The sequence below is a fragment of the Bos javanicus genome, chromosome 8, assembly GCF_032452875.1.
Source record: "Bos javanicus breed banteng chromosome 8, ARS-OSU_banteng_1.0, whole genome shotgun sequence".
NCBI classification, from domain to species: Eukaryota; Metazoa; Chordata; class Mammalia; order Artiodactyla; family Bovidae; genus Bos; species Bos javanicus.
In genome coordinates, this window is record NC_083875.1 from 63117088 (window position 1) to 63141099 (window position 24012).

Below are 24012 nucleotides of genomic sequence, written 5' to 3' on the forward strand. Positions count from 1 at the left end.
TCATAGGTGAAGATGCTGGAAGCAGATCTGGTTTCAAAAATGCTACGGGCTGTTCTGCAGTCTCATAAGAATGGAATAGCATTACCCCGGCTCCAAGGAGAGTACAGATCCCTAACTGGAGACTGGATCCCTTTCAAGCAATTGGGCTATCCTACACTAGAAGCCTATCTGAGAAGTGTGCCAGCAGTTGTCAGGATAGAGACTAGTAGGTCTGGAGAGGTAAGAAGGTAACTGTGTTTCAAAAGAGGCAAGCCAATTCTTAATTGCCTGTCTGGTACTTCCAGTCTCTTAGTTAGGATGGAAGTCAAAGTGAAAAGCACTAGCCAAGATTAGTGAAGAAGTGAAGTGACGTGAAAGACTCATGTCCAATTCTTTGCGACCCCCATGGACTATACAGTCCATAGAATTCTCTAGGCCAGAATACTGGAGTGGGTAGCCTATCCCTTCCCCAGCAGATCTTCCCAACCCAGGAATTGAACCGGGATCTCCTGCATTGCAGGCGAATTCTTTACCAACTGAGCAATCAGGGAAGCCAAGGTTAGTAGTGATAAAGAATTGCATCCAAAGCACAGCCTAGATTCTCATGTCTTTTATTTTACCCTCAAATTCTTTGTTATAAAAATAGGATTTTAACCATATTAAGTTAAAAATTTTCAAGTTTACTCAGTCTCAGTGTCCACACAAAATAACTGTATTAGAGACCTTAACTGCCTAAATATCATACCACTCATTATAGGCCTGCCACAGCTGTTTGGCCTAGGTTACTAGTGACCTCCTGATTACTGAATCCAATAGATACTTTAAACCTCTGATCATCTGACCTGACCCCTATCTGTTCCTACTGTCTTGATCCTAGTCAAGCCTCTACTTGATCATTCAGCACTTTTGGTTATTACAGGGCTTTCCCTACTGTTCTCCCTGTCTTTAGTCCCTTCTGTCCCTAGCCTGTTCTCACCTTTACTTTAGTAATAGTGATTATCCTACAATTTTAAATCTTCTAGTTCCTCTGGAATCATGTTTTATATGTAACATGGGCAATTGAGTGGTAGCAAGTAAAATTTTTTTATTACATATCCCCTATGACTCAGTAGTTTTGCTTCTTGTTGTCTGCCCAATATACAGTATGAAAGATTGGACAAACTACCACCCAAGACAGAAAGGTGTCCACCCCACCAAAATCAGTATATTTTGGGGGTATGTTTCATATGTAAATATGTAGGACAAGTCTGGGGTATTTCTCACAAAAAATTAGAATAGTTGTTCCTCTGGTGAGGGGGTGGGTCAGAGAGGCATTGGGTAGAGGAGAAAAGGGGCCCAGGGTTAGGAGAGCTGCCTTCCTTGGTGGCTCAGACAGTAAAGAATCCACCTGCAATGCAGGAGACCTGGATTTGATCCCTGGATTAGGGGGATCCCCTGGAGGAAGGCACGGCAACCCACCCTAGTATTGTTTCCTGGAGAATCCCATGGACCGAGGAGCTTGGGAGGCTACAGCCCATGGGGTCACAAAGAGTTGGACATGACTGAAGCGACCAAACACAGCACAGCACACAGCAAAGGTTTACCTAATCTGTAATACAGTTTATATAAGGAAAAGGTATAAATTATCAAATATTACATTAATAGTAAAACTTTCTTCAGTGTCCCTGGTTATCCCAGAAAGATTTAAGCCCTCCTTTCTGTCTGCTTGGCCTCTTATAATACATTCAGTATAACGCTTGACATAATGTTTTCTGTTTAGTCTCTTTGCCTCTCTTTCCTTCATAAGTTTCTTATGGATAAGGGATTGGTTTTTTGTTTTGTTTTATTTTGTTGGCCCTGACTTTTGGTGCTTAATAAATATGTGTTGAATGTATAAATGATCAAATGTCTGAATGAATTAGTAATTTAATAGTGTTTCATATAGTTACTGTGCTATAAATTACTCAACTCTTTATTCTTCTTTTTGGGACATTTTTAATGTTTCCAGGTTTTGACTATTACAGTAACCCCTAATGCACATATTTAGGTAGGTAATTTTTCTTCTTTTGAATTGTATTCTTATATTTTCAGGAATAGAAATACCGGACCAAAGATTACGAGCATGTTTTGGCTGTGGAGTAAGGCCTCATTGCTTTCCTGTCTTAATTTCAATTTAAAATTAAAGCCCCACTAGATGGGGCTCTAGAGATCATCTAACCTTAGCAGTCTACATTCTGTTTTCAAATCCTTTTTCAAATATCCTGTATATCCTATCTCTTTTTTTAATATAAAAAGCTGAGCTACTGTATTTTAAGTAGATGCCAGAGGCTCCAGGGCCTTTGCTTGCCCTGTCTTGCCCTCACACCCCTGAGGCACCTCCATGGAATCCTATGACTCCACTGAACAGTTTGAAAACCTCAGATCTAAGCTATTCCCTGTTTTGTAACTGATAGTACTGGGGTTTTTGAAGTAAACTGATTTGCCCTAAGTCACTCAGGTAATCCATTTCATTGGCAAGACTAGAATTTAGTGGTCTCTTGGAGGTAGTACAAATAGCAGTTACAAGTATGTACTTTGAATTCAGAGAGATAGCCTCGCTGCATGGCTTGAGAAGTTTGCTTAACTTTCCTGATCCTGTTTTCCCATGTATAAAATGGGAATAAAATAAATCTCACAGAGTATATGAGATAATATATACAAATCACAGGTTTCTTTTGGTTCATTTGTTAAGCCTATATACCTAGCACATTTTTGATGCTTAATAAAAACATGTTTAAGAAATAAGTGAACTTTTCAGTTTAAGGAAAAATGATTATTCAGTGTGCTGGACTATGCTTGGTTTCTCTTGCAGAAAATATAATTTAGCTCTAACATTATGAAAGAGAGAGACATGAATATTTGCATACAGCTTGATTTGGGACATGTAAACTCACAAAGATACACTTTGAAAAGTCAGCCTCTGGTTACCAGTGAATCTGAGAAATGTTTCTCCTCTCCCTTACCTCTCATAATTAGGTAACCTGCTATGCCGTGGCCTGCACAGAAACTGCAAGAATTGCTCAGCTTGTGGCTCGACAGAGGAGTTCTAAAAGGAAAACTGGTCGGCAAGTTAATTGTCAGATGAGAGTAAAGAAAACCATGCCATTTTTTCTAGAAGGTAAGATCTTTTCACATGCTAAAATTGTAAAGCCTGTTTATGAATACATCGTCATATGAAAATATTGCTTGTATTTATGATAAACACGTATGTTTGTTAACATTCATATGTCAAGGGAGAAATCCTGAAGCTAGTCCATTTGAATTTAAGTGAACATGATAAGCATGACTTATTAAGTGAAGTAACTCAGCATAATTTCCTATGGCAAATTGTGGTTTTGCTCTTTTTTGAGGGGAAAGCCTCATATAGAATGTTGGATGAACCAACTGAGTTAATGTCTTATTTAGGAAATCATATCTTTTACTATAAATCCTCTGTTTTCAGAAAAACATGAATTATATAGTACATAAAGATGTAGGGAACTCAGTCTGTATTTACTGATCATTTATCTCAAGGAGCTTATAAAATAATCATTTCTAAAATTAAATTCTCAAGAAATAGTTTAATGATAGTATAAAAGAGTAGATGCTGAATACCACAATGAGCATTTTAGGCAAAAGCTCAATCCTTGTTGAGAATGGCAGTGGAGAGCTTCATGGCAAGGGGGAGACTTGAAACCAGACCCCTAACTATTGGAAGAATTCAAATTGGTGGAGAAGCAATGGGAGGACTAAGATACCGCTGAGTGTGCTGCATTTGTAAGAATGTGAGGTGACTGCCACCAAGTTAGTTGGTGAGTGGAGGAAAAGTAACAAGCTTGCCTAGCAGATGAAGCCACATTTCGAGAAGCTCATCTGCTAAATACACACCAATCTGCTCTTCCCCTGCTGACCGACCTTCTAATGGCCACCTCCTCATACTCTTACAAACTGTTCTGAGCATAGAGACCAACAGAAAACATCTGGGCAAGGGAGTGACATTATGAAACCAGGGTTTTAGAAAGCTAATTGATTGCATTATGTATGCCTGACTTCATAGGAAAACCAAAAGCAACCCTCAGACAACCAGGATTTTCTTCAGATTTTTCTGTCAGCAAAAAACCTAATTCAACACTATTAAGAAACAAAGGAATCTCTCTTGGAGTTAAATCTGATGCTGAAGTGCTGCCTTACACATTACAAACAACTATTGGAAATGAAGTATTCAAAGATGTTCCGGTGCAGAGTCATATGACCATGTCTACCAACAACAGGTATTTGGGCTTTGTCTAGCTAAAAGGAGAAGGGTGGTGAACCTAGGATAATAAGTCTTAAACATGTGTGTACAGGTGAAGAAGGAAATACTTTGTTCTGTGTAACGTACACAGAGATGAGTAGAGAAATGCCTCATTACTAGTTACTCCACTTTTCTTGGCTGCCTAAACATCATTTTCTGAATATCTCCATTTTGTATTTGTTGTGCGTCATTAGTAGTCTCTGCTTGTAACGTTCATTTTAGAAGATCTCACAAATTGTTCTGAGATGCTACTTCAGCATAACTTAGTTTGGCTGAAGATCTTTCTTCCAATTAATTTTGTAAGTTTTAAATAAAATCTCATTGATTTGTATGCTCTACTGTGTTCCAATAATCATATCCATAATACAGTAACATTACACATCCATGCATCACAATACTGAACTGGAAATAATACCACAGCCTTAAAGTTTTTGTTTGGATGCTGCCATTCATTGGCCAGGTGAAATAACTGAAATTATTTCATCTACTGGGGCTGTGGTATCCTCATTTGCCCAATAAAAATGTTAACTCGGTGATCTCAAAGTTCTTTTCTGGCTCTGAATTTTGTGGTTTCATGAGGTAATTCAGGTGAGCAAACTACAATATATGGACCAAATCTGGCCCATTGACTGTTTTTATAAATCAAGTTTTATTGGAACACAGCTACATTCCTATGTTTATATAGTCTCTGTGGTTGCTTTTATACAACTGCAGAGTTGAGTAGTTGTGCATAGACAGTATGGCCTGCAAAGCCTAAAATATATACTGTTAGACCCGTCACATCAAAAGCTTGCCATCTCCTGGTGTAGATGAGTCAGTGTCACATTCTTCCATCTTATTTGTACCTGTACAAAACAAATTTTTTTGTATCATTTTTCTTTAAATCAATGCTCAAAGATTCCATTTTGTATAAAAGATAGTTCCCCTCCCCCTAAGTTCTCTCCCCCACAGTAGAATATTTAGAAAGAAAGAATATTTTTAAGTAGGCAAAAGGGTACTAGTTTTTTATATTTTAGTATTTTTTAATAAAGCAACCTTTAAATATTTTTCATAATGGTATATATTTAATGTGTTTATGATTAGTTATTACAAATTTTGTTATAAAGTCTAGAAAATTGACTTGAATCTTGACCCAAAGCACAGTTGGTGACTTTGGTGACTGAGGTACCATTGTCTCTGCTGGTTCTAGGCCTAAATTTCAAGATTTTGAATTGAATTTATAAGATGACAGCAAAACCAGGCATCCTGGATTGTGGGCCCAGAGGAGCACTCTCTACCCCATGGTCTGGTATCCTACTTCTCATCTAGTGGCACTGTGTGGCCTAGATAAAAGCCTTCCATTCCTGCAGGTAGCACCAGCAGTGATTGAGTAGAGGACCTTGCCACACCAAGCAGCCCTTACAGAGGGCCCAAGTTAGTGCTGTCTGACCTGCTGCATATCATTTTCCCACCCTCCCACCTAGCAGCACTAGGCCTAGGGAAGTGTGTTCCTCTTCTATGGGCAGCACCTACAGAAATCAAACAGGAACTCCAGCAGTAAACAGGAGCTCCATCAGCAACAGGTGAGTGTACCAGACCAGAATGGTACCATAAGGGCTCTGAAAACTAAATTTTTATTGGAACCACAGCCTACAAAAGTGGGCCAGGAGGTATATGATGAACCTAAACAGAATAACTACCTGCTAAAATCAGACATTTAAATAGGATCCAGAGTCTCCTAATATGTGTTCAGATATCCAGGTTACAATGAAAAAAATCAATCATTATACAAAGAACCAGGGAAATGACAACTTGAATGAGAAAAAAACAATCAACAGACATCAGCATTATCTTGAATCAGAGGATGGAATTATCTGACAATGATTTTAAAGCAGCTGTTGTAAAAATGCTTTAATTTGCAATTGCAAATCTTTTTGGAAAAAAAAAACAACAGAAAATTCACCAAAGAAAGAGAACATACAAAAAAGAACCAAATATTCATGGTGCTTTTCAAGTCTACTATATCTTACTTTTCTGTATATTTTAAAAAATAATTTTATTTGTTTATTTTTGGCTGTGCAGGGTCTTCATTGCTGTGCAGGCTTTTTCTCTAGTTGCAGAGAACAGGGGCTACTCTCTAGTTGTGGTTTGCGGGCTTTTCATTGTAGAAACTTCTCTTGTTGTGGAGCATGGGCTCTAGGACTTACAGGCTTCCTTAGTTGCAGTACATGGACTCAGTAGTTGCTGCTTATGGGAGCTAGAGCACAGATTCAGTAGTTGTGGCACACGGGCTTAGTTGTTCCGTGGCATGTGGAATCTTCCCAGAACAGAGAAGGAAATCTGTGTCTTTTGCTTTGGCAGGCAGATTCTTTTCCCATTGAGCCACAAGGGAAGCCCCTACTTTTCTGCATATTCCTTCTATTAATTTTTGAGAGTTTGATATTGAAACTCCAACTAAAAATCTTAATTTATCTACTTAAAAATAATAGTAATATATAGTGGAATTATATATAACTTTGTTCTGTATTTTCCAAATCTCCTGTAAATGTGTTATCATACTTTCATAATTTAAAAATAAAAAAGAGGGGAAAAAAAGAACCAAATGGAATGACCAAAATAAAAATTCAGTATATGAGCTCAATGGCAGAATGAATATGACAGAGAACAGAATCAAAGAACTTGAAGCTAGAACGTAGAAATTACCCAATCTGGACAACAGAGTAAATAGACTTAAACAAAAGAAAACAAAATAACTAGTTGAGACTGAGAGTTCTGTGGGGGGAAAAAACAATCTAGCAGAGTCTTAGGGACCTGTAGGGAGAATAAGAAGAGATCTAGTATTTGATCCTTAAAACAAAGAGTGAGATTGAAGGTGTATTTGAAGGCATAATAGCTGAAACTTCTCAAATTTGGCTAAGGACATAAATCTGCAGGTTCAGGATGCTTAGGAAATCCCAGAGAGGATGAATTCAAAGAATCCCACACCAATAATGAAACTTATGAAAACTAAAGACAAAGAAAATATCTTATAAATAGCCAGAGAGAAATGATACATCACCCATAGGTGAATACCAGTTTTAATGACAGTGGTTTTTCATTCACAGTCATGGAGAAATCATGAAGGAAAGAAATGGCACATTTTTAGTGGTGAAGGAAAAAACCTGTCAATCAAAATTCTATATCCTCCAGAAATGAAAAGGAAATGAAGAAGATATTCTCAGATGAAATAAAACTAGGAGAATTTGTCATTAGCTGACTTACTCCTAAAGAGGGACTAAAGGAAGTTGTCTCAACAGAACAGAAATAATCTAAAATGGTTTGAAATTTCAGAAAGTACAGGCATAAGCCCTAATATAACAGTAATTACTTTAAATATAAAAACACATAAAAATATGTTCAGCTTCATTAGCTATTAGGAAAGTGTAAATTAAAGCTGCATTGAGATTCAGCTGGCCAGCTGGGGCCATGGGATTTCCATCCTAGAACCATGACCCAGTTTGTCCATAACCTCATAGAGAAGGTCCCAGCACTGCTGTGGCTTACTCAAAGCCTCTATTGGCCACCTTTTGGCACTATGCCAATGTTGATCTGGTTCCTCCAACTCTGCTGAGATCCTTACAGCTATTCAGAGCTGGGGAAAAAATATCAGTAGTGCTCAAACAAGTAGCTTCAAACAGCTCCCAATTAAGGAAACTCTACTGAATGGTGTGGTGACCACTGAGATGTGGATGTGGTTTTATGTTGGTGAGATTGTAGGCAACTGTGACATCATTGGCTATGATGTTTGAAGACCAATCTTTAATATATGATTATATTTGCTTTATTATTTGAGTGTTCTTGGATTATGTGTGAACAGGCTGTTAATTGCAGATGAGATAATAAGATAGTAATAAGATAATGTGTCAAAAAAACCCTATATTGAGACACACCTATCAGAATGGCTGAAATAAAAAATAGTGATACAGTAATAATAGGGGACCTTAATACCCATTGACATCAGTGGACAGGTCATCCAGACAAAATCAGTAAGGTAACAGAGGTCTTAACACAGCAGACCAAATGAGCCTAATAGATATCTTGTTCAGTTGCTAAGTTCTGTCCACCTTTTTGCAATCCCATGGACTGTAGCACGCCAGGCTTCTCTCTCCTCCACTGTCTCCCAGAGTTTGCTCAGATTCATGTCTATTGAGTTAGTGATGCTATCTAACATCTCATCCTCTGCTGCCCTTTTCTCCTTTTGCCTTCAGTCTTCTGCAGCATCAGGGTCTTTTCCAGTGAGTCAGCTGTTTACATCAGGTGGCCAAAGTATTGGATCTTCAACTTCAACAACAGGCCTGCCAGTGAATATTCAGGGTTGATTTTCTTTAGGATAGACTGATTTGATCTCCTTGCTCTCCAAGGGACTCTCAAGAATTTTCTCTAGCACCACAATTTGAAACCATCGATTCTTCAGTGCTTAGCCTTCTTTATGGTCCAATCTCACATACACAACAACTGGAAAAACCATAGCTTTGACTGTGTGGACCTTTGTTGGCAAAGTGATGTCTCTCCTTTTTAATATGCCATCTAGGTTTGTCATAGTTTTCCTTCCAAAGGGCAAGCATCTTTTCATTTAATAGATATCTATAGGACATTAATCCAAAAGCAGCAGAATACACATTCTTTTCAAGTGCACATAGGACATTCTCCAGGATAGATCATATACTAGGTCACAAAACAAACTTCAACAAATTTAAGAGGAAGAATTTATATCAAGCATTTTTTCTGAGCACAGTGGTATGAAACTAGAAATCAACTACAGAAAGAAAAATGGGAAAAGAACAAACAGTGGCGAGTAAACAGCATGCTACTTAAAAAAAATGGTCAACAGTGAAATCAGAGGAAATCAGAAAATATCTCGAGACAAAAGAAAATGGACATATAACTTTCCAAAGTTGGGATGAGTCAAAAACTGTTCTGAGAGGGAAGTTTATAGTGATATAGACTTGATGTCTATAGTGATATATCACCAACTCAATGGACATGAGTTTGAGTAAACTCTGGGAGTTGGTGATGGACAGGGAAGACTGGCATGCTGCAGTCCATGGGTTCACAAAGAGTTGGACCTGACTGAATGACTGAACTGAAGTGAGACTTCTCACAAGAAACAATTAAAGAAAACCTCAAAAACCTAACCTATTGCCTAAAAGAATTAGAAAAAGAAGAGCAAACAAAGTCCAAAGTCAGCAGAAAAATGAAATAATAAAGATCAGAGAGGAAATAAAATAGAGATCATAAAAACAATAGAAAAGATCAATGAGACCAAGAGCTGGTTTTTAAAAAAGATTTAAAAATTGATAAACTTTTAGCCAGGCTCACCAAGAAGAAAAGAGGACCCAAGTAAGAATTGAAGAGGAGAAATAACAACTGATACTGCAGAGATACAAAACAATCATAGAGAATATTATGAACAGTTATGTGCCCATGAATTGGACAATCTAGAAGAGATGGACTTCCCTTATGAGGGAAGTCCATAGCTGAGTAATAAAGAATCATCCTGCAGTGCAGGAGACCTGGGTTCAATTCCTGGGTTGGGAATATCCCCTGGAGAAGGAAATGGCAGCCCACTCTGGTATTCTTGCCTGGAGAATCCCATGGACAGAGCAGCCTGGCAGGCTACAGTCCATGGGGTCACAAAAGTCAGATGCCACTTAGCAACTAAACCAGAAGAGATGGACAAATTTCTAGAAACATACAAACAGCCAAGACTGAAACAAACAAGCAGAAAAGACAGTTTGAACAGGCTGGTTACTAGAAGTGAAATTGAATTTGTAATAGAAAAGCTAGAAGTAAAGTCCAGGACTAGATGGCTTCAAAGGGGAGTCCTACCAAATAAGAACTAATATCTGTTCTACTCAAGCTATTCCAAAAAATTGAATAGGAGGGATCATTCCCACATTCATTCCATGGGCTACCATTATCTCAATACCCAAACCAGACAGAGATGCCAGAGAGAAAGAAAATCACAGACCAATATCTTTGATGAATATAGATGCAAAAATCTACAACAAAATATTAGCAAACCAAATCTGACTATATAAAAAGGGTCATATACCATGATCAAGTTGGATTTATTCCAGAGTCATAGGGATGGTTCAACATTTGCAGATCAATGTGATACACCACATTAACAAACGGAAGGCTCAGAATTACATGATCATCACAATAGACCCAGAAAAAACATTTGATAAAATTCTGTATCTACTCAGGATTAAAAGCTGTCATCAAAGTGGGTGTAGAGGGAACTTATCTCAGCATAATAAAGACTGTTTATGACAAATCCACAGCCCAAATCATACTCAGTGGTAAAACCCTTCCCACTAAATTGAAGAACAAGACAAGAATGCCTGCCCACTCTTTCCACTTCTGTTTAACATAATATTGGAAGTCTTAGCCACTGCAGAAAAGAAAAAGAAGTAGAAGGTATCCAAATTGGAAGGGAGGAAGTAAAACTGTCACTTCTTGCAGATAACATGATACTTTATAGAGAAAACCCAAAAGTCTCCACCCCAAAATTACTAGAAATAATAAATGAATTCAGCAAGGTTGCAGTGTACAAAATTAATAGACAGAAATCTGTTATATTTCTATATGCTAATAATGGAATTTCAGAGAATGAGAAAGCAATAGCATTTATAATGACATCAAAAAATAAAATAACTAGGAATAAACCTAGCTAAGGAAGTGAAATATCTATACTCTGAAAACTGTAAAACATTGATGATGAAAGTTGAAGATGATACAAAGATGGACAAAGTGCTCTTAGATTTGAAGAATTAATATTGTTAAACTAGCCGTACTGCCCAAAGCAATCTACAGATTTAATGCAATCCTTATCAAAATACCCAGAACATTTTTCACAGAACTAGAACAAATAATCCTAAAATTCATATTGAACCATAAAAGACTTTGAATTGCTGAAGCAATCTTGAGAAAAAAGAGCAAAGCTGGAGTATAACCCTCCTAGACTTCAGACAATCCTACAAAGCTACAGTAATGAAAGCAGCATGCTACTGGCACAAAAACAGACACAGATCAATGTAACAGAATAGAGAGCCCAGAAATAAACCCACACCCCTATGATCAGTTAACCTATGACAGAGGAGGCAACTATATACAATGGAGAAAAGATTGGCTCTTTAACAAGTTGTTACTGGGAAAACTGGACAACTACATGTAAAATAAGATATTAGAGCATTCTCTCACACTGTGTACAAAAGTAAACTCAAAATGGTTTAAAGACCTAAATGTTAAGACCTGAAACTATAAAAGTCCTAGAAAAACATTGTATAGCACAGGGAATTATCTTATAGCACAGGGAATTATCTTATTAGCCATTATCTTGTAATAACTTACAATGGAGTATTATCTGCAAAAATATCAAATCACCATTCTGAAAGTAATACAGTTACAAATCAAATATACTTCAATTTAAAAATATAACACTGAATCTGGCAAGCATACAGAGAAAATGGATCACTCATAGCATTGTTTTTGGGAATGTAAAATTGTACAGCCGTGTTAGAAGATAGTTGAGGAGAAGTTAGAAGTTAGATAGAGGATAAGTTAGAAATCCTTAAAAAAAAAAAAAAAGCTAAACAGAAATTCCACTCCTAGACATTTATCCCAGAGATATGAAAACTTTAGTTTACACAAAAACCTGTACACAGGTGTCCTTAGTAACTTTATTCATAATAGACCCAAACTAGAAACAACCCAGGTGTCCTTGAGAAGTTGAAAGATTCAACAAACTTAATACATCCACACTACAGAATATACTTCTCAACGGTATAAAGGGATGAACTATGTACATACGCAACATCAGTGGATCTCAAGGGAATTGTACTGAGTTGAAGGCAATCTCAAAAAGTTACATACTGTATGACTCTATACAACATCCTTGAAATGACAAAATTTTAGAGATAGAGAACAGAGAAGTGATTGCCAAGATCAAGGGTTGGAGAAAGGGGAAGGATGTGGCAATGCAAGAGGGAGCCTTGTAGTGATGGGGTAGTTCTGCATGTTGATTGTAGTGCTGGCTACATGCACCTGTGTGTGTGGTAGAATTATACACACATACATGTAAGTGAAAGTTGAGTATGCTCTGGATTATACCAGTGTCAGCTGCTTGGTTTTGATATTGTACTATGCAAGGTATTGCCATTGGGGGAAATTGGGTGAAGGGTACATGAGGCTTCTATATACATTTTTTTGAAGATTCCCATGAATTTATAAATATTTCTTTTTTGTTTGTTTGTTTGTTTTTTAATTTAATTTAATTTTTTTAACTTTACAATATTGTATTGGTTTTGCCATATTTCAAAACAAAAGATTAAAATTGATAGCAAAAGCTTTCTATATAGTTTTAGTTTTGAGAATTAATATAGTATATGCTTTTGTTTTTTACGTTTCACTGTAAGAATTTTGAATTCCATATAGTGTAGAATGTCTTCTGGGCTTCCCAGGTGGCTCAGTGGGTGAAGAATCTACCTGCAGTGCAGGAGACACTGGTTTGATCCCTGTGTTGGGAGGATCTCCAGGAGGATCTCCTGGAGGAGGCCATGGCAGCCCACTCCAGTGTTCTTGCCTGGAGAATCCCAGGGTCACAGGAGCCTGGTGGGCTGCAGTCCATAGTGTTGCACAAAGGCAAACATGACTGAAGCGACTGAGCGTGCATGCACAGAATGTCTTCATTCTTGTACAGTGATTTCTAGAACTGCATACCTGCCTTCAGTTGTCTGTCTTTGCATGGATGTATTTCAGACTATTTTAATTAAAGCTATTAAAGTTGTTGTAAAACATCTTCATCAAACCTTTTTTAAAAGAATATAATACAAATTGAAAGTTACCTAAGAGAAATCTAAATACCATCTGGTGGCAGAGGGTATGGGCTGCCTTTCAAACTGTAAAATCAAAGAAGTTGCTCTTACCAAAATAGAATAATAGCAAAAGATTTTATTTCTAAACTTATGAAATATTAAGGAGTAATCTTAAGTAGTATAAACTATTATGAGTTTAAACTTTTTAAAGTCACCATATCTTTTGAGAAGCTAATGAAAGCTATGTGATCTTCCCAGAAAAATTAATTGGTACACATATGCATGCATGTTCGTCTACTAATGCAGGAAATATATGGACCCCAGAAGCCCATTCTCAAAAATTATGCTTAAAGAACTCATATCTGCCAGTTAACAAACTGGAAGATTCTAGAAAAATAATGTAACTGATATTCTCTAGCACTGTAGGTATCAATCTAAATTTACTATGGTCCAAAATCACTGCAGATGGTGACTGCAGCCATGAAATTAAAAGACGCTTACTCCTTGGAAGGAAAGTTATGACCAACCTAGATAGCATATTCAAAAGCAGAGACATTACTTTGCCAACAAAGGTCCATGTAGTCGAGGCTATGGTTTTTCCTGTGGTCATGTATGGATGTGACAGTTGGACTGTGAAGAAGGCTGAGCACCGAAGAATTGATGCTTTTGAACTGTGGTGTTGGAGAAGACTCTTGAGAGTCCCTTGGACTGCAAGGAGATCCAACCAGTCCATTCTGAAGGAGATCAGCCCTGGGATTTCTTTGGAAGGAATGATGCTAAAGCTGAAACTCCAGTACTTTGGCCACCTCATGCGAAGAGTTGACTCATTGGAAAAGATTCTGATGCTGGGAGGAATTGGGGGCAGGAGGAGAAGGGGACGACAGAGGATGAGATGGCTGGATGGCATCACTGACTCAATGGACGTGAGCCTGAGTGAACTCCGGGAGTTGGTGATGGACAGGGAGGCCTGGCGTGCTGCGATTCATGGGGTTGCAAAGAGTCGGACACGACTGAGCGACTGAACTGAACTGAACAGTGAAATAGAAAGAGGAGTCAAAAGTGAGGACATATGATTGATTTGTGGTTTCTCTGGGAAATGTTTATTACTAAAGAAATATAATTCACAACCATTGTATTTTGTTAAAATGATGATTATTAAAATGGGATGTTTAAATATATGTATGCATGAAACATAGGTGAATATGGTGCTGAAGATCAGGGTTTCATTAGGCCTAGAATGAGACAAGAAATCACTGTATGTATATCATAGTAAGATCATGGACTTTGAATATAAATAAAGGACTGTTTGGCATTAGCCAATGGGAACCATGATTGTAAAGGTATCTTGCAAGTATTAAGCTAAAGTAAATGAATGTATGTTTCTGAGATCTTGTAGGCTTTAAAAGTCATATACTAAATAATTATAGGCAACATTTTCTAAAATACATTTATTGTTGTGATTACAGAAGTATTAATGTGTATTGTATGGAAAATTTGCAAAGTATAAGCAAGTAAAAGAGAAAAAAATCACCTCTAATCTAAACATAAATGTAAACATTAAAAAATATCTTTCTATATTATTTATAAAAGTTTTAAAAATACAAATTGGGTCATGATGTATATTACTGTTTTTTAACCTGTTTTAAAAGACAATATACTAACATTTTCTGTTGTTAAATACACATCTACAGTATCATTTTTAGTGTCAGGCTAGTTCATAGTCTAGACATTTATTGTTATATATAAATGATTTTCACTATTGCAAGCAATTCTACAATGAACATATATGTAGAATAATCCTTGCCTGTATTCACAACTAGTTATTTAGAATAAATTAGTGGAAGTAGACTCTCTGGGTAAGAGGGTATACACACTAATGCTTTATTAATTTGTACTCTAAACAATGATACCAGATAGAGTTTGCTAGAAACACATGGGAATGATAGTTTACCTGGGCACTTGCCAACACTGGGCATCAGTTTTTTATTTGGTGTTCTAAAATGTAGAAAAAAATGTTCCTGTGCTTTAATTTCTATGTTTTTGATTTTGATTCTTAAGGAGGTTATGTTTTTATATGTTTATTAGCCCATTTGGGGATCTTTTATAACTTACATATTTCGTCATTTGTTGGTTTTTCTTTCTAATTTATAAAAGTGATTTATAAATTACGATGTTGACCTTTTCATCCTGTAATATGTTGGCAATGTTTCCTCAGTTTCTTTCTTTCATTTTATTTATTTATTTATTAAGGCTGTGCTGGGTCTTCATTGCTGTGCAGGCTTTTTTCTAGTTTCAAGAGTGAAGCTACTCTAGTTGCAGTGCACAGGTTTCTCGTTGCAGTGGCTTCTCTTGGCTCTGGGGCACTCACGCTTCAGTAGTTGTGGCATGTGAGTTCAGTAATTACGGCGCATAGGCTCAGTGGTTGCAGCTCCCAGGCTCTAGAACACAGGCTCAGTAGTTGTGGCACACAAACTTACTTGCTCCACAGTGTGTGGAATCTTCCCGGATCAGGGATTGAACCTGTGTCTTCTGCATTGGCAGGCGAACTGTTTACTACTGAGAGCCATCAGGAAAGCCCCTCCCTTGTTTATTTAATTATGATATTTTGGGTATACAAAAACTTTAAAATTTTCTAGTTACATCTATTAATCTCTTCCTTTATGGCTCTTGCCTTTAGGTGTTATGCCTGAAAAAGCATTTCTACCCCCAATTTATGTAGTATGTCTTCTGTTTACTTTTAGAATTTTGATGGTTTTATTTTTTCCATTTAAACCTTTAATTCACCTAGAATTTATTTTATTGTGTAGTGTGAGAGATGACTCAGTGGGTAAAGAATCCACCTGCAATGCAGGAGACGCCGGTTCGATCCCTGGGTTGAGAAGATCCCCTGGAGGAGGAAATGGCAACCTACTCCAGTATTCTTGCCTGAAAAATCCCATGGACAGAGGAGCCTAGGGGGCAACAGTCATGGGGTTACAAAGAACCAGACACAACTGAGCAACTGAGCATGCACATTGAAATTGTGTGAGAGTAGGAATCTTTCCTGTTATGATGTCCTAATATCAGTTATGACATAATACTTTCTTTTCCTGATGGTTTGAAATGCTGTCTCTACCAATACTAAATTGTTATATGATTCAATTTCTGGGCTTTCCGTTTAGAATCATTGACTATACCTATCTCTTCTTTCACAGTGCCAAACTACTCAGGTTATTATAAATTTATAATAAGTGTTCATAACCTTTACTTTCTACTTGCTCCTCTCTGTACCTCCTAATTTGGTTTGTTGCTTTTGTCATGTGCTTTTATTACACCTACTCCCCCTATTACAGCACTTAGTAGACTTTGCTCTTATATATATATATTCAGTCAATGCATTAATTATCTATTATGTAACAGATGACCACAAATTTAGCAGTTTACAGCACATGCTTATTATCCCATAGCTTCTGTGGATTAGGAATCTAAGAACCACTCAGCTAGGTTTCCTGTTTCAGAGTTTCTCATGCAACTGCAATCACACTGTCAGCTGTGGATGGGGTCAGCTGAGATGAATCCCCTTCCAGGCTCACTTACATGGTTGTTGGTACAATCTATTCCTTTTGAGTTTTGCCTTAGATTCATCTGGCTGGCCAAAGACCAACTTCAATTTCGTGCTATGTAGGCCTCCCTAACGCGGCCATTCGCCTCATCAGAGCTAGCAAAGAGAGATTATGCTAGCAAAGTGGAAATTAGAATCTTCTGTAATCTAATTATGTATAATCCCCTCAACCTTAAAGTATCCTATTGATTAGAAGCAAGTTACTCAAAGGGAGGGGATTACACAAGGCTGTGGTACCAGAGGCAGGAAGCATTGGGAGGCCATTTACTAGCTGCTTGCCATAGTTTTCTCAGCTGTATGTGTAGTCCATGAGACTAATGGTATCTTTCTCTTGTGTATCATTGATCATTACGCTCTGACACAGTGCCTGGCACGTAATAGTAGGTCCTTAAATATTAGTGGGATAATAGTGTGTCTCCAATAAATGGCATATGTTTAAATGTGGCTTTTTTGGGGAGGGGACAGCCTAAATATTTGTCTTTTAAGAAACAAAGTAATAAGTCTTTTATACTTACTGTTATAAAACTGGTTGGACCTCTGTTATCTTATTGTGTTTGTTTTTCATGGGCCCCTGTGGTTTTCCTTGACTATTTTTCTTTTGCTGTGTTAACTGTTTTCTTTCCTGTGCATTAGACCCACCAAGGCTTGAACCAAAGCAGCCCCTACCATATCCTTGCTGTGCTTTCTTTCATTCTTTGTTCATAACCCCCTGCTTCCTGCTCAAGTCCTCACTGCTGACTCAAAGCAGGCGAAGATTACAGTTTACATTTCTTAGGGTTCTGAATCAAGGGAAAGGATGGCTGTCTCCCTGCCAGTTCTGCATAAGTAGGAATTGGATATGTTTTTGGCATCTTCTGTATTATCCAGATGCATTAATACACGAATGTGATGCTCTTATAATTGCAGAGTATCATATACTAAATAAACGTTTGCTTGTAGCCTACAGTCTAATCATTTCTTTTAGAATTTAAGAGATGTGCTTCATTTCTCTTTTTTTTTCCTCCCAGTTATGTTGTCCCCTGAGATTCCAAAACTCCCCACAAACCCGCCTTGTGGAAACCTCTCCTCTTTCATGACTCCTTCCCCAGGGCGGGTCTCCATCCCTAAATCTTTTGTCTCTGCTTTTGTCTTTTATATTTTGTCCTGCTGCTGCTGCTACTGCTAAGTCCTTCAGTCGTGTCCGACTCTGTGCGACCCCATAGACGGCAGCCCACCAGGCTCCCCGTCCCTGGGATTCTCCAGGCAAGAACACTGGAGTGGGTTGCCATTTCCTTCTCCAATGCATGAAAGTGAAAAGTGAAAGTGAAGTAGCTCAGTCGTGCCCGACTCTTAGCGACCCCATGGACTGCAGCCCACCAGGCTCCTCCGTCCATGGGATTTTCCAGGCAAGAGTACTGGAGTGGGGTGCCATTGCCTTCTCCATATTTTGTCCTACCTACTTTAAAGAGATTGGGCTTCCTTTTTGGGTGCCTGGCGTCCTCTGCCAGTGTTGAGAAGTTGTTTTGTGGAAGTTGCTCAACATTCAAATGATCTTTTGATGAATTTGTGGGGGAGAAAGTGGTCTCCCCATCCTGTTCCTCCACCATCTTGGGACCGCCTCCGATGTGCTTCATTTCAGAGAATTGATCTAATTTTTAGAATATTGCATATTGTTGAAAAGTTGTGAAATAGGTGTACTGTGTCACAATCACCTCTACTCCCATACCCACTGCTGGGAAGTCTTTGATTCATTCAATCATCCTATTCCTTCTTACTGCATTCACTCCTCCTTGCATGTACCAAGCACTGCCTTAGGTACTAGAAACACAAGTAATTAGAAACTAGAAACACAAATAATTAGTGCCCTAGGCAGTAGAAACTCAGGTAATAGACATTTGGAGTCTAGTGAGACAGGCAGACATGAACACAAATTATTTCTGTTTGTGGGTGGGGGGTGGTATTTCTTTGTCCTTATGTTTAGAAAAATTTTCTACATATTTCCAATACAATTCACACACAAATTATTTTGGTGAGGGTATGAGGTGGGAAATCTACCTTTCTTTCCTAAGTCATGAATTGAGCATCCCCTCTCTGGTTTGAAATACCACTTTTATCTTGTGCTGAGATATTAATATAATGTAAATTGAGTATTTATAAGCACTCTACTATTTTACTTATCTTGTCCAACTATGTTGTACCTGTATAACACATTTCAGTACCTGGTAATGCAAGTCTTTCATTTTTTAGTTACATTCAAAAATATTCTTTATGTTCAACTGTTTATTCTTCACATAGCTTTCTTTGTTTTGTATTGCTAGTTTCTTAATGCGTCTGTGTGCTCAGTTGTGTCTGACTCTTTGCAACCCCATGAACTGTAGCCCACCAGGCTCCTCTGTGCAATTTTCCAGGCAAGAATACAGCAGTAGGTTGTCATTTCCTTCTCCAGGTTATCTTCCGGACCCAGGGATTGAACCCGTGTCTCCTGCATCTCCTGCATTGCAGGTGGATTCTTTACCCACTGAGCCATTGGGGAAATGTGACTTCCAAGTTTTTTTTAAATTACTAGTTTAAATTCAGCCTTTAATATACTTTCCTTCAGTGAATATGAAAGCTGATACAAGGTATCATTTTAATTTTCCCCTTTTGAAATACTTTAGTGACTTATTTTGCTGCTCAATGCCACAGAAACTTTAAATGGAAAGTATAGCGTTTGACACTTGGTACTGACTTTGCCCTTTGAATTTTAATTTACCTTTGTTTTATACCTTAGGTTTAGCCCAAAGGCATCCCTTCCGCCACGTTTTCAGATGCATCTGTCAAGAACCTGTACTAAGGAAATGAGTGGTATGTTTTCTAAACATTATTTTTATGATACATTATGGCTTCTGGAGCCTCAGAACCCTAAGAAGAGTGTCTAGTGGTGGCTTTTGACATTGGTTCTCACCTTCTCCCACTTGTAATATATCTCTCCTCCTCTCTTTTCTGATTTCTTTAAGTTATGAATTATAGTGATCTAAAGACAAAGTAATACCTCCAAGGGTATCATTATTGTTCTTACTTGAGGCTTTCCTCGTACCAGACCTGTTCTGTCACTTCCGCTTGTTACCTACAGAGATCTTTGTGTCCCTTGTCACTCTCACTCATTAGAGAGTAAGAGTTAAAGCATATAAATAGGGGACTTAACTGAAAAAATAGTTTCAGTTACTCATAAAATACTTTGACATACTTAACACTAAGTGAAAACTGGGCTCATAAACTGTGTGCAGTGACCGTAAGCATCTAAATATGAATATATACAATCCAAAAGGACAATAAAAGACAGAATAAAGTTGAAGAATCTGAAGATCAGAAGTGCACACACTTGTCTTCTCCAACTAAAGTGTAAATCCCTTGCTCTTAGACCCACCAGAGGAATACATGGTTTTCAGAATTAGTACTTATACTGCATGAAATTCATGTAGTTTTAAATGATTTGCTGCTTTACATGTGATTCTTACTGAGTTGAAATCATTTTTTCCATAGGAATGTATCTCCAGTATTTCTCATGAAAATTGATGGAACAGTTTGATTTTTTTATCAATTATATTTACATATGCATTTTCTGAAAAATGACCACTTGGTAAAGCCACATACCCTTTAGAGGTTGTAAATCCTTTTAAATTAGAATAAGCTTTTTCTGCAGAACCAAGAGGACTTGTTTCAGGAGGATTACGATTCACCCAGGGGCTCGTTGAATAACCTCATACACATAACCTCTTCTAATTGCTGGCAGCCTAGATTACTTCCTTGATTTGTTGAACAAAAGGCACAGAAACTTAAATAACTCCAGTAGCCCCATGGAGCAGGTGCATTTGCAGATTCCAACTACATGCCAACTGCTGACTCTCTCTTTAAGGGAGGGACTGGCCAGTTCCAAGAAACTCATCTTTTCCTTCTTCCTGGTTCTTTTATATACATTATTTGGAAAGAACTTTATAAATTAACTATGCCTTTGATAGGAAACATGTGGAAATCCTGGACCTTCTATTGGCTGAGCCAAGCTAAGTCTCAGCAAAGGGCAGTTCTCATGCCAGGTGGGTAAGGCAGAGTCAGCATCCAGCCATCCTCAAGGGATCTCTCTCCCTTCCGTTTCCTAGCATCCTCAGAGGCCAGTATCCCCAAACCAGCCTAAGTGTCTCTACAAGCCAGTTTTTAAAATAAGATAAAGTAAAAAAGTAAAAATTGTTGAATCCCAGCAGAAATACTGTATGATTAAGATATGAACATATTTTGTTTATAGATGGTAATTTTTTATATACTCTGGTCTGTATCCCAGTAAAATTTTAAAAAGGTGTGGAATGAATTTCGTAGTTCTTCCAGAAATGTCAGCTATTGTGGACACTTAAATTAAGATATTAACTCAGGTATTCTAAGTTTTAAATAAAAAATAAATGTAAGAGAGCTAGCCAAAGCTCTGTAATATTCACTTATGTAAAATAAATGACTTGTTTTGGGGAAATAAAAGCAAATCATTAATAGTTATCTGTGGGCACCAGATGTTTTATTTATGTTCATAAACTGAGGCTAGGATGTTTATTACACACGCATCAATTTTTGAACTTTTGCTTAGTGCTGAATTATTTTTTCTTATTCATAAAGGGCATATTCATCATGTCTTAAAACCTGGAGAGTTGTTTATTTTTTATAAAGTGTTTCTTTGATCTTACTATTAAGGCATTATCCTTACACTTTGTAAAATACAGCTTTAAATTTAGCATTACACAACTGAGCGACTGAACTGAACTGAACTGATATACTATTATTGTCTAAAGTTTAACCTTTCTTGGTTGCAATTGGAAAATAATTGGTTAAATAATTTCATTATTCATTATGGAGCAAACATCATCCTGATGTTTAAATTAAACTGTGACATATCCTTGCTAAATAAAGGGGCTAGGTTCCCTCTCTGAGTGGCCATTGACCTTCCTGATTATTTCAGGATTAAAACTCAGAATGAAGTTGTTATGGTCCTGCTCTCCTAATCCTGTTCCCTTTGAAGTCCCTTAACCCCCACAAGCCTGAAGTACAACAAAGCCTAAAGACACAAATACTAGATAATAGGGATAATCTGAAATGTTAAGCATTCTGGTTAATTCTATCATTTTTTTAATTTAAAGATAATTTAAATCAGGCTGTTGAAAAACCAAATGTCACGCCTCCTGCCTCTTACACTTATAAAATGGATGAGGTTCAAAACCGCATAAAGGAAATACTAAACAAGCATAGCAATGGCATTTGGATATCTAAGCTTCCACATTTTTACAAAGAATTATATAAAGAAGAACTAAATCAAGGAATTTTACAACAATTTGAACACTGGCCTCATATTTGCACGGTACGTTTCTTCTTATTCTTCCCTCTTGATGCCTCCTCCCTGCCCCACTTTCAGATTTTGAGTTATTAGTCGTATCATCTTTTATTTGGGGAGCACGAAGCACTTTACATAATATTGCTTCATTAATCTTTTATCACTAAGATTAACACATATGAGTTCTTATTTATAGGAGAAATACATCTAGGTTGAGAGCTGTGTGTGTGTTGTAATTGCTGTGTATTTAATATATGATCATATATATATACACACATAAATGTATATACACACCATTTAGTATTGAACTGTTACCAGTAGATACTGATGGCTTTGTCATTTTAATAATTTGAACTTAACTGCTAATAGAACATTTTTTGTTGGCCTCAAATTTTATATGCTTGTTCCTGAGCATTTTTAAAGACATTCAGCTGAACAGATTTTAGTTATTTTGGCTAATTATTTATAGAATACCTTTAAAAAATTAATATAGAATTCAGATTTTAAATTTTTAAAAACTCCTTTGAAGAAAAAAATTGAAAAGTGAGCTAACATCAATTTTCATGCCTGTTCCTACTTGAGAGTCTATTATAATAAAATGATGGATCAGAGTAGTTTATCAGAAATCTTAGTTCAGCCAGAGAGAGAGAAAACTAGCTTTCTAAAGGTAAATAACTAATCTTTAGATATTTCTCTTTTTTAATATAATTATTTATTTTTGGCTGCACTGGGTCTTCGTTGCTGCTCGCAGGCTTTTCTCTGGTTGTGGCAATTGGGGTCTGCCCTCTAGTTGCAGTGCACAGGCTTCTCATTGCTATGGCTTCTCTTGTTGGGAGCACGGGCTTTAGGTGCCTGGGCTCAGTAGTTGTGGTACATGTGCTTTCCCCATAGCAGTGGAATCTTCCCAGGGCAGGGATCAAACCCACGTCCCCGGTATTGACAGGCAAATTCCCAAACACTGGACCACCAAAGAAGTCCCTCGATGTTTCTTAATGCTATTTACATAGACTATATTCAACAAAATAACTTCTAAATAGTAGCATTAGCTTTACTTGGTGCTTCCAAGCTTATAGAATTAAATATGCATGACAATTATTATTTGACACAGGGCTTTCATTTCTTTAACTTAATACATATTTTGGTTCCCAACGCTGGGTGCAGTATGGGCCACTCCCTCTTATAAGCACCTGGCCTAAAGACAGCATGTATTTTTATAACCACTGCTTCCTCTAGGGCACTAACACCTGCTCCGGTCCCGTGGGCTTTCCAGACAAGGGTTATGTGTCCATCCATCCATCCATCCATCTATCCATCTATCCATCTTGTTTGTTCTTACATCATTCACTGTACACCTGCAGGTACCAGGCAGTGCCTTAGGTACTGAGACCACCTTAGGGCAATGTAATATGCTGATGAATACACAGTGTAAAGTGAGAAAACAAGAAATACCAAACTCTGGAAATATGGCTATTTCCCTCCCTATAAAGTCAAGAATGATCATAAGAATGTTATCCTTGATTTATGTTGAATATGGGGTTTGTTCTTGTAGTAGGAATTTCTAAGGTCGCTATTCGATTTATTCCATTTTTATTCTTTTCTGGGAAGAATATTCTTACTGGATGAAGGCTGAGCAGCATTGAGGAACCTCTCAGGTTTCCATAATCTAAAGGAGACTTTTGAGGATTTACCAGGCTGCTCCATCTGAAGGTTCAGGGCCTGGAGCTTCTTCTTGAAATGCATATGGTTCTTTTATTTTTTAAATCCATAGATATTCATGAACTTATGTTTTCAGTGAACTTTAAGTCCTCTTATTGTGAAGATACACGTATAACTCACTATTAAGTTTCCGAAAAGAAGTTATCTTTGGAGTAAAAGAACTTTAAACTAACTTTACAGATTCTTCTTAATGTAGTATATTTCTGGTTGATGGTTCCCTAGTAGCTCAGACAGCAAAGAGTCTGCCTGCAGTGCAGGAGAC

The 24012-nt window shown here is 37.4% G+C and overlaps 1 protein-coding gene and 1 pseudogene across 4 annotated transcripts in view; both read left to right on the forward strand.

Annotated features, from left to right (window-relative positions):
• TDRD7 (tudor domain containing 7) overlaps window positions 1-24012 on the forward strand; it is a 104131-nt gene that overhangs the window by 26872 nt on the left and 53247 nt on the right. For 2 of the 4 annotated variants that reach the window (XM_061425733.1, XM_061425732.1), the window contains 5 exons: window positions 7-219; window positions 2974-3115; window positions 4034-4247; window positions 19458-19531; window positions 21844-22061. In XM_061425733.1, the coding sequence (XP_061281717.1) occupies window positions 13-219; window positions 2974-3115; window positions 4034-4247; window positions 19458-19531; window positions 21844-22061 (855 nt within the window). In that variant the 5' untranslated portion in view covers window positions 7-12. The remainder of the gene's footprint in view (window positions 1-6; window positions 220-2973; window positions 3116-4033; window positions 4248-19457; window positions 19532-21843; window positions 22062-24012) is intronic. The other 2 variants (XM_061425735.1, XM_061425734.1) reach the window with 1 other exon arrangement.
• LOC133252803 (ATP synthase subunit g, mitochondrial-like) lies at window positions 4254-19451 on the forward strand (annotated as a pseudogene).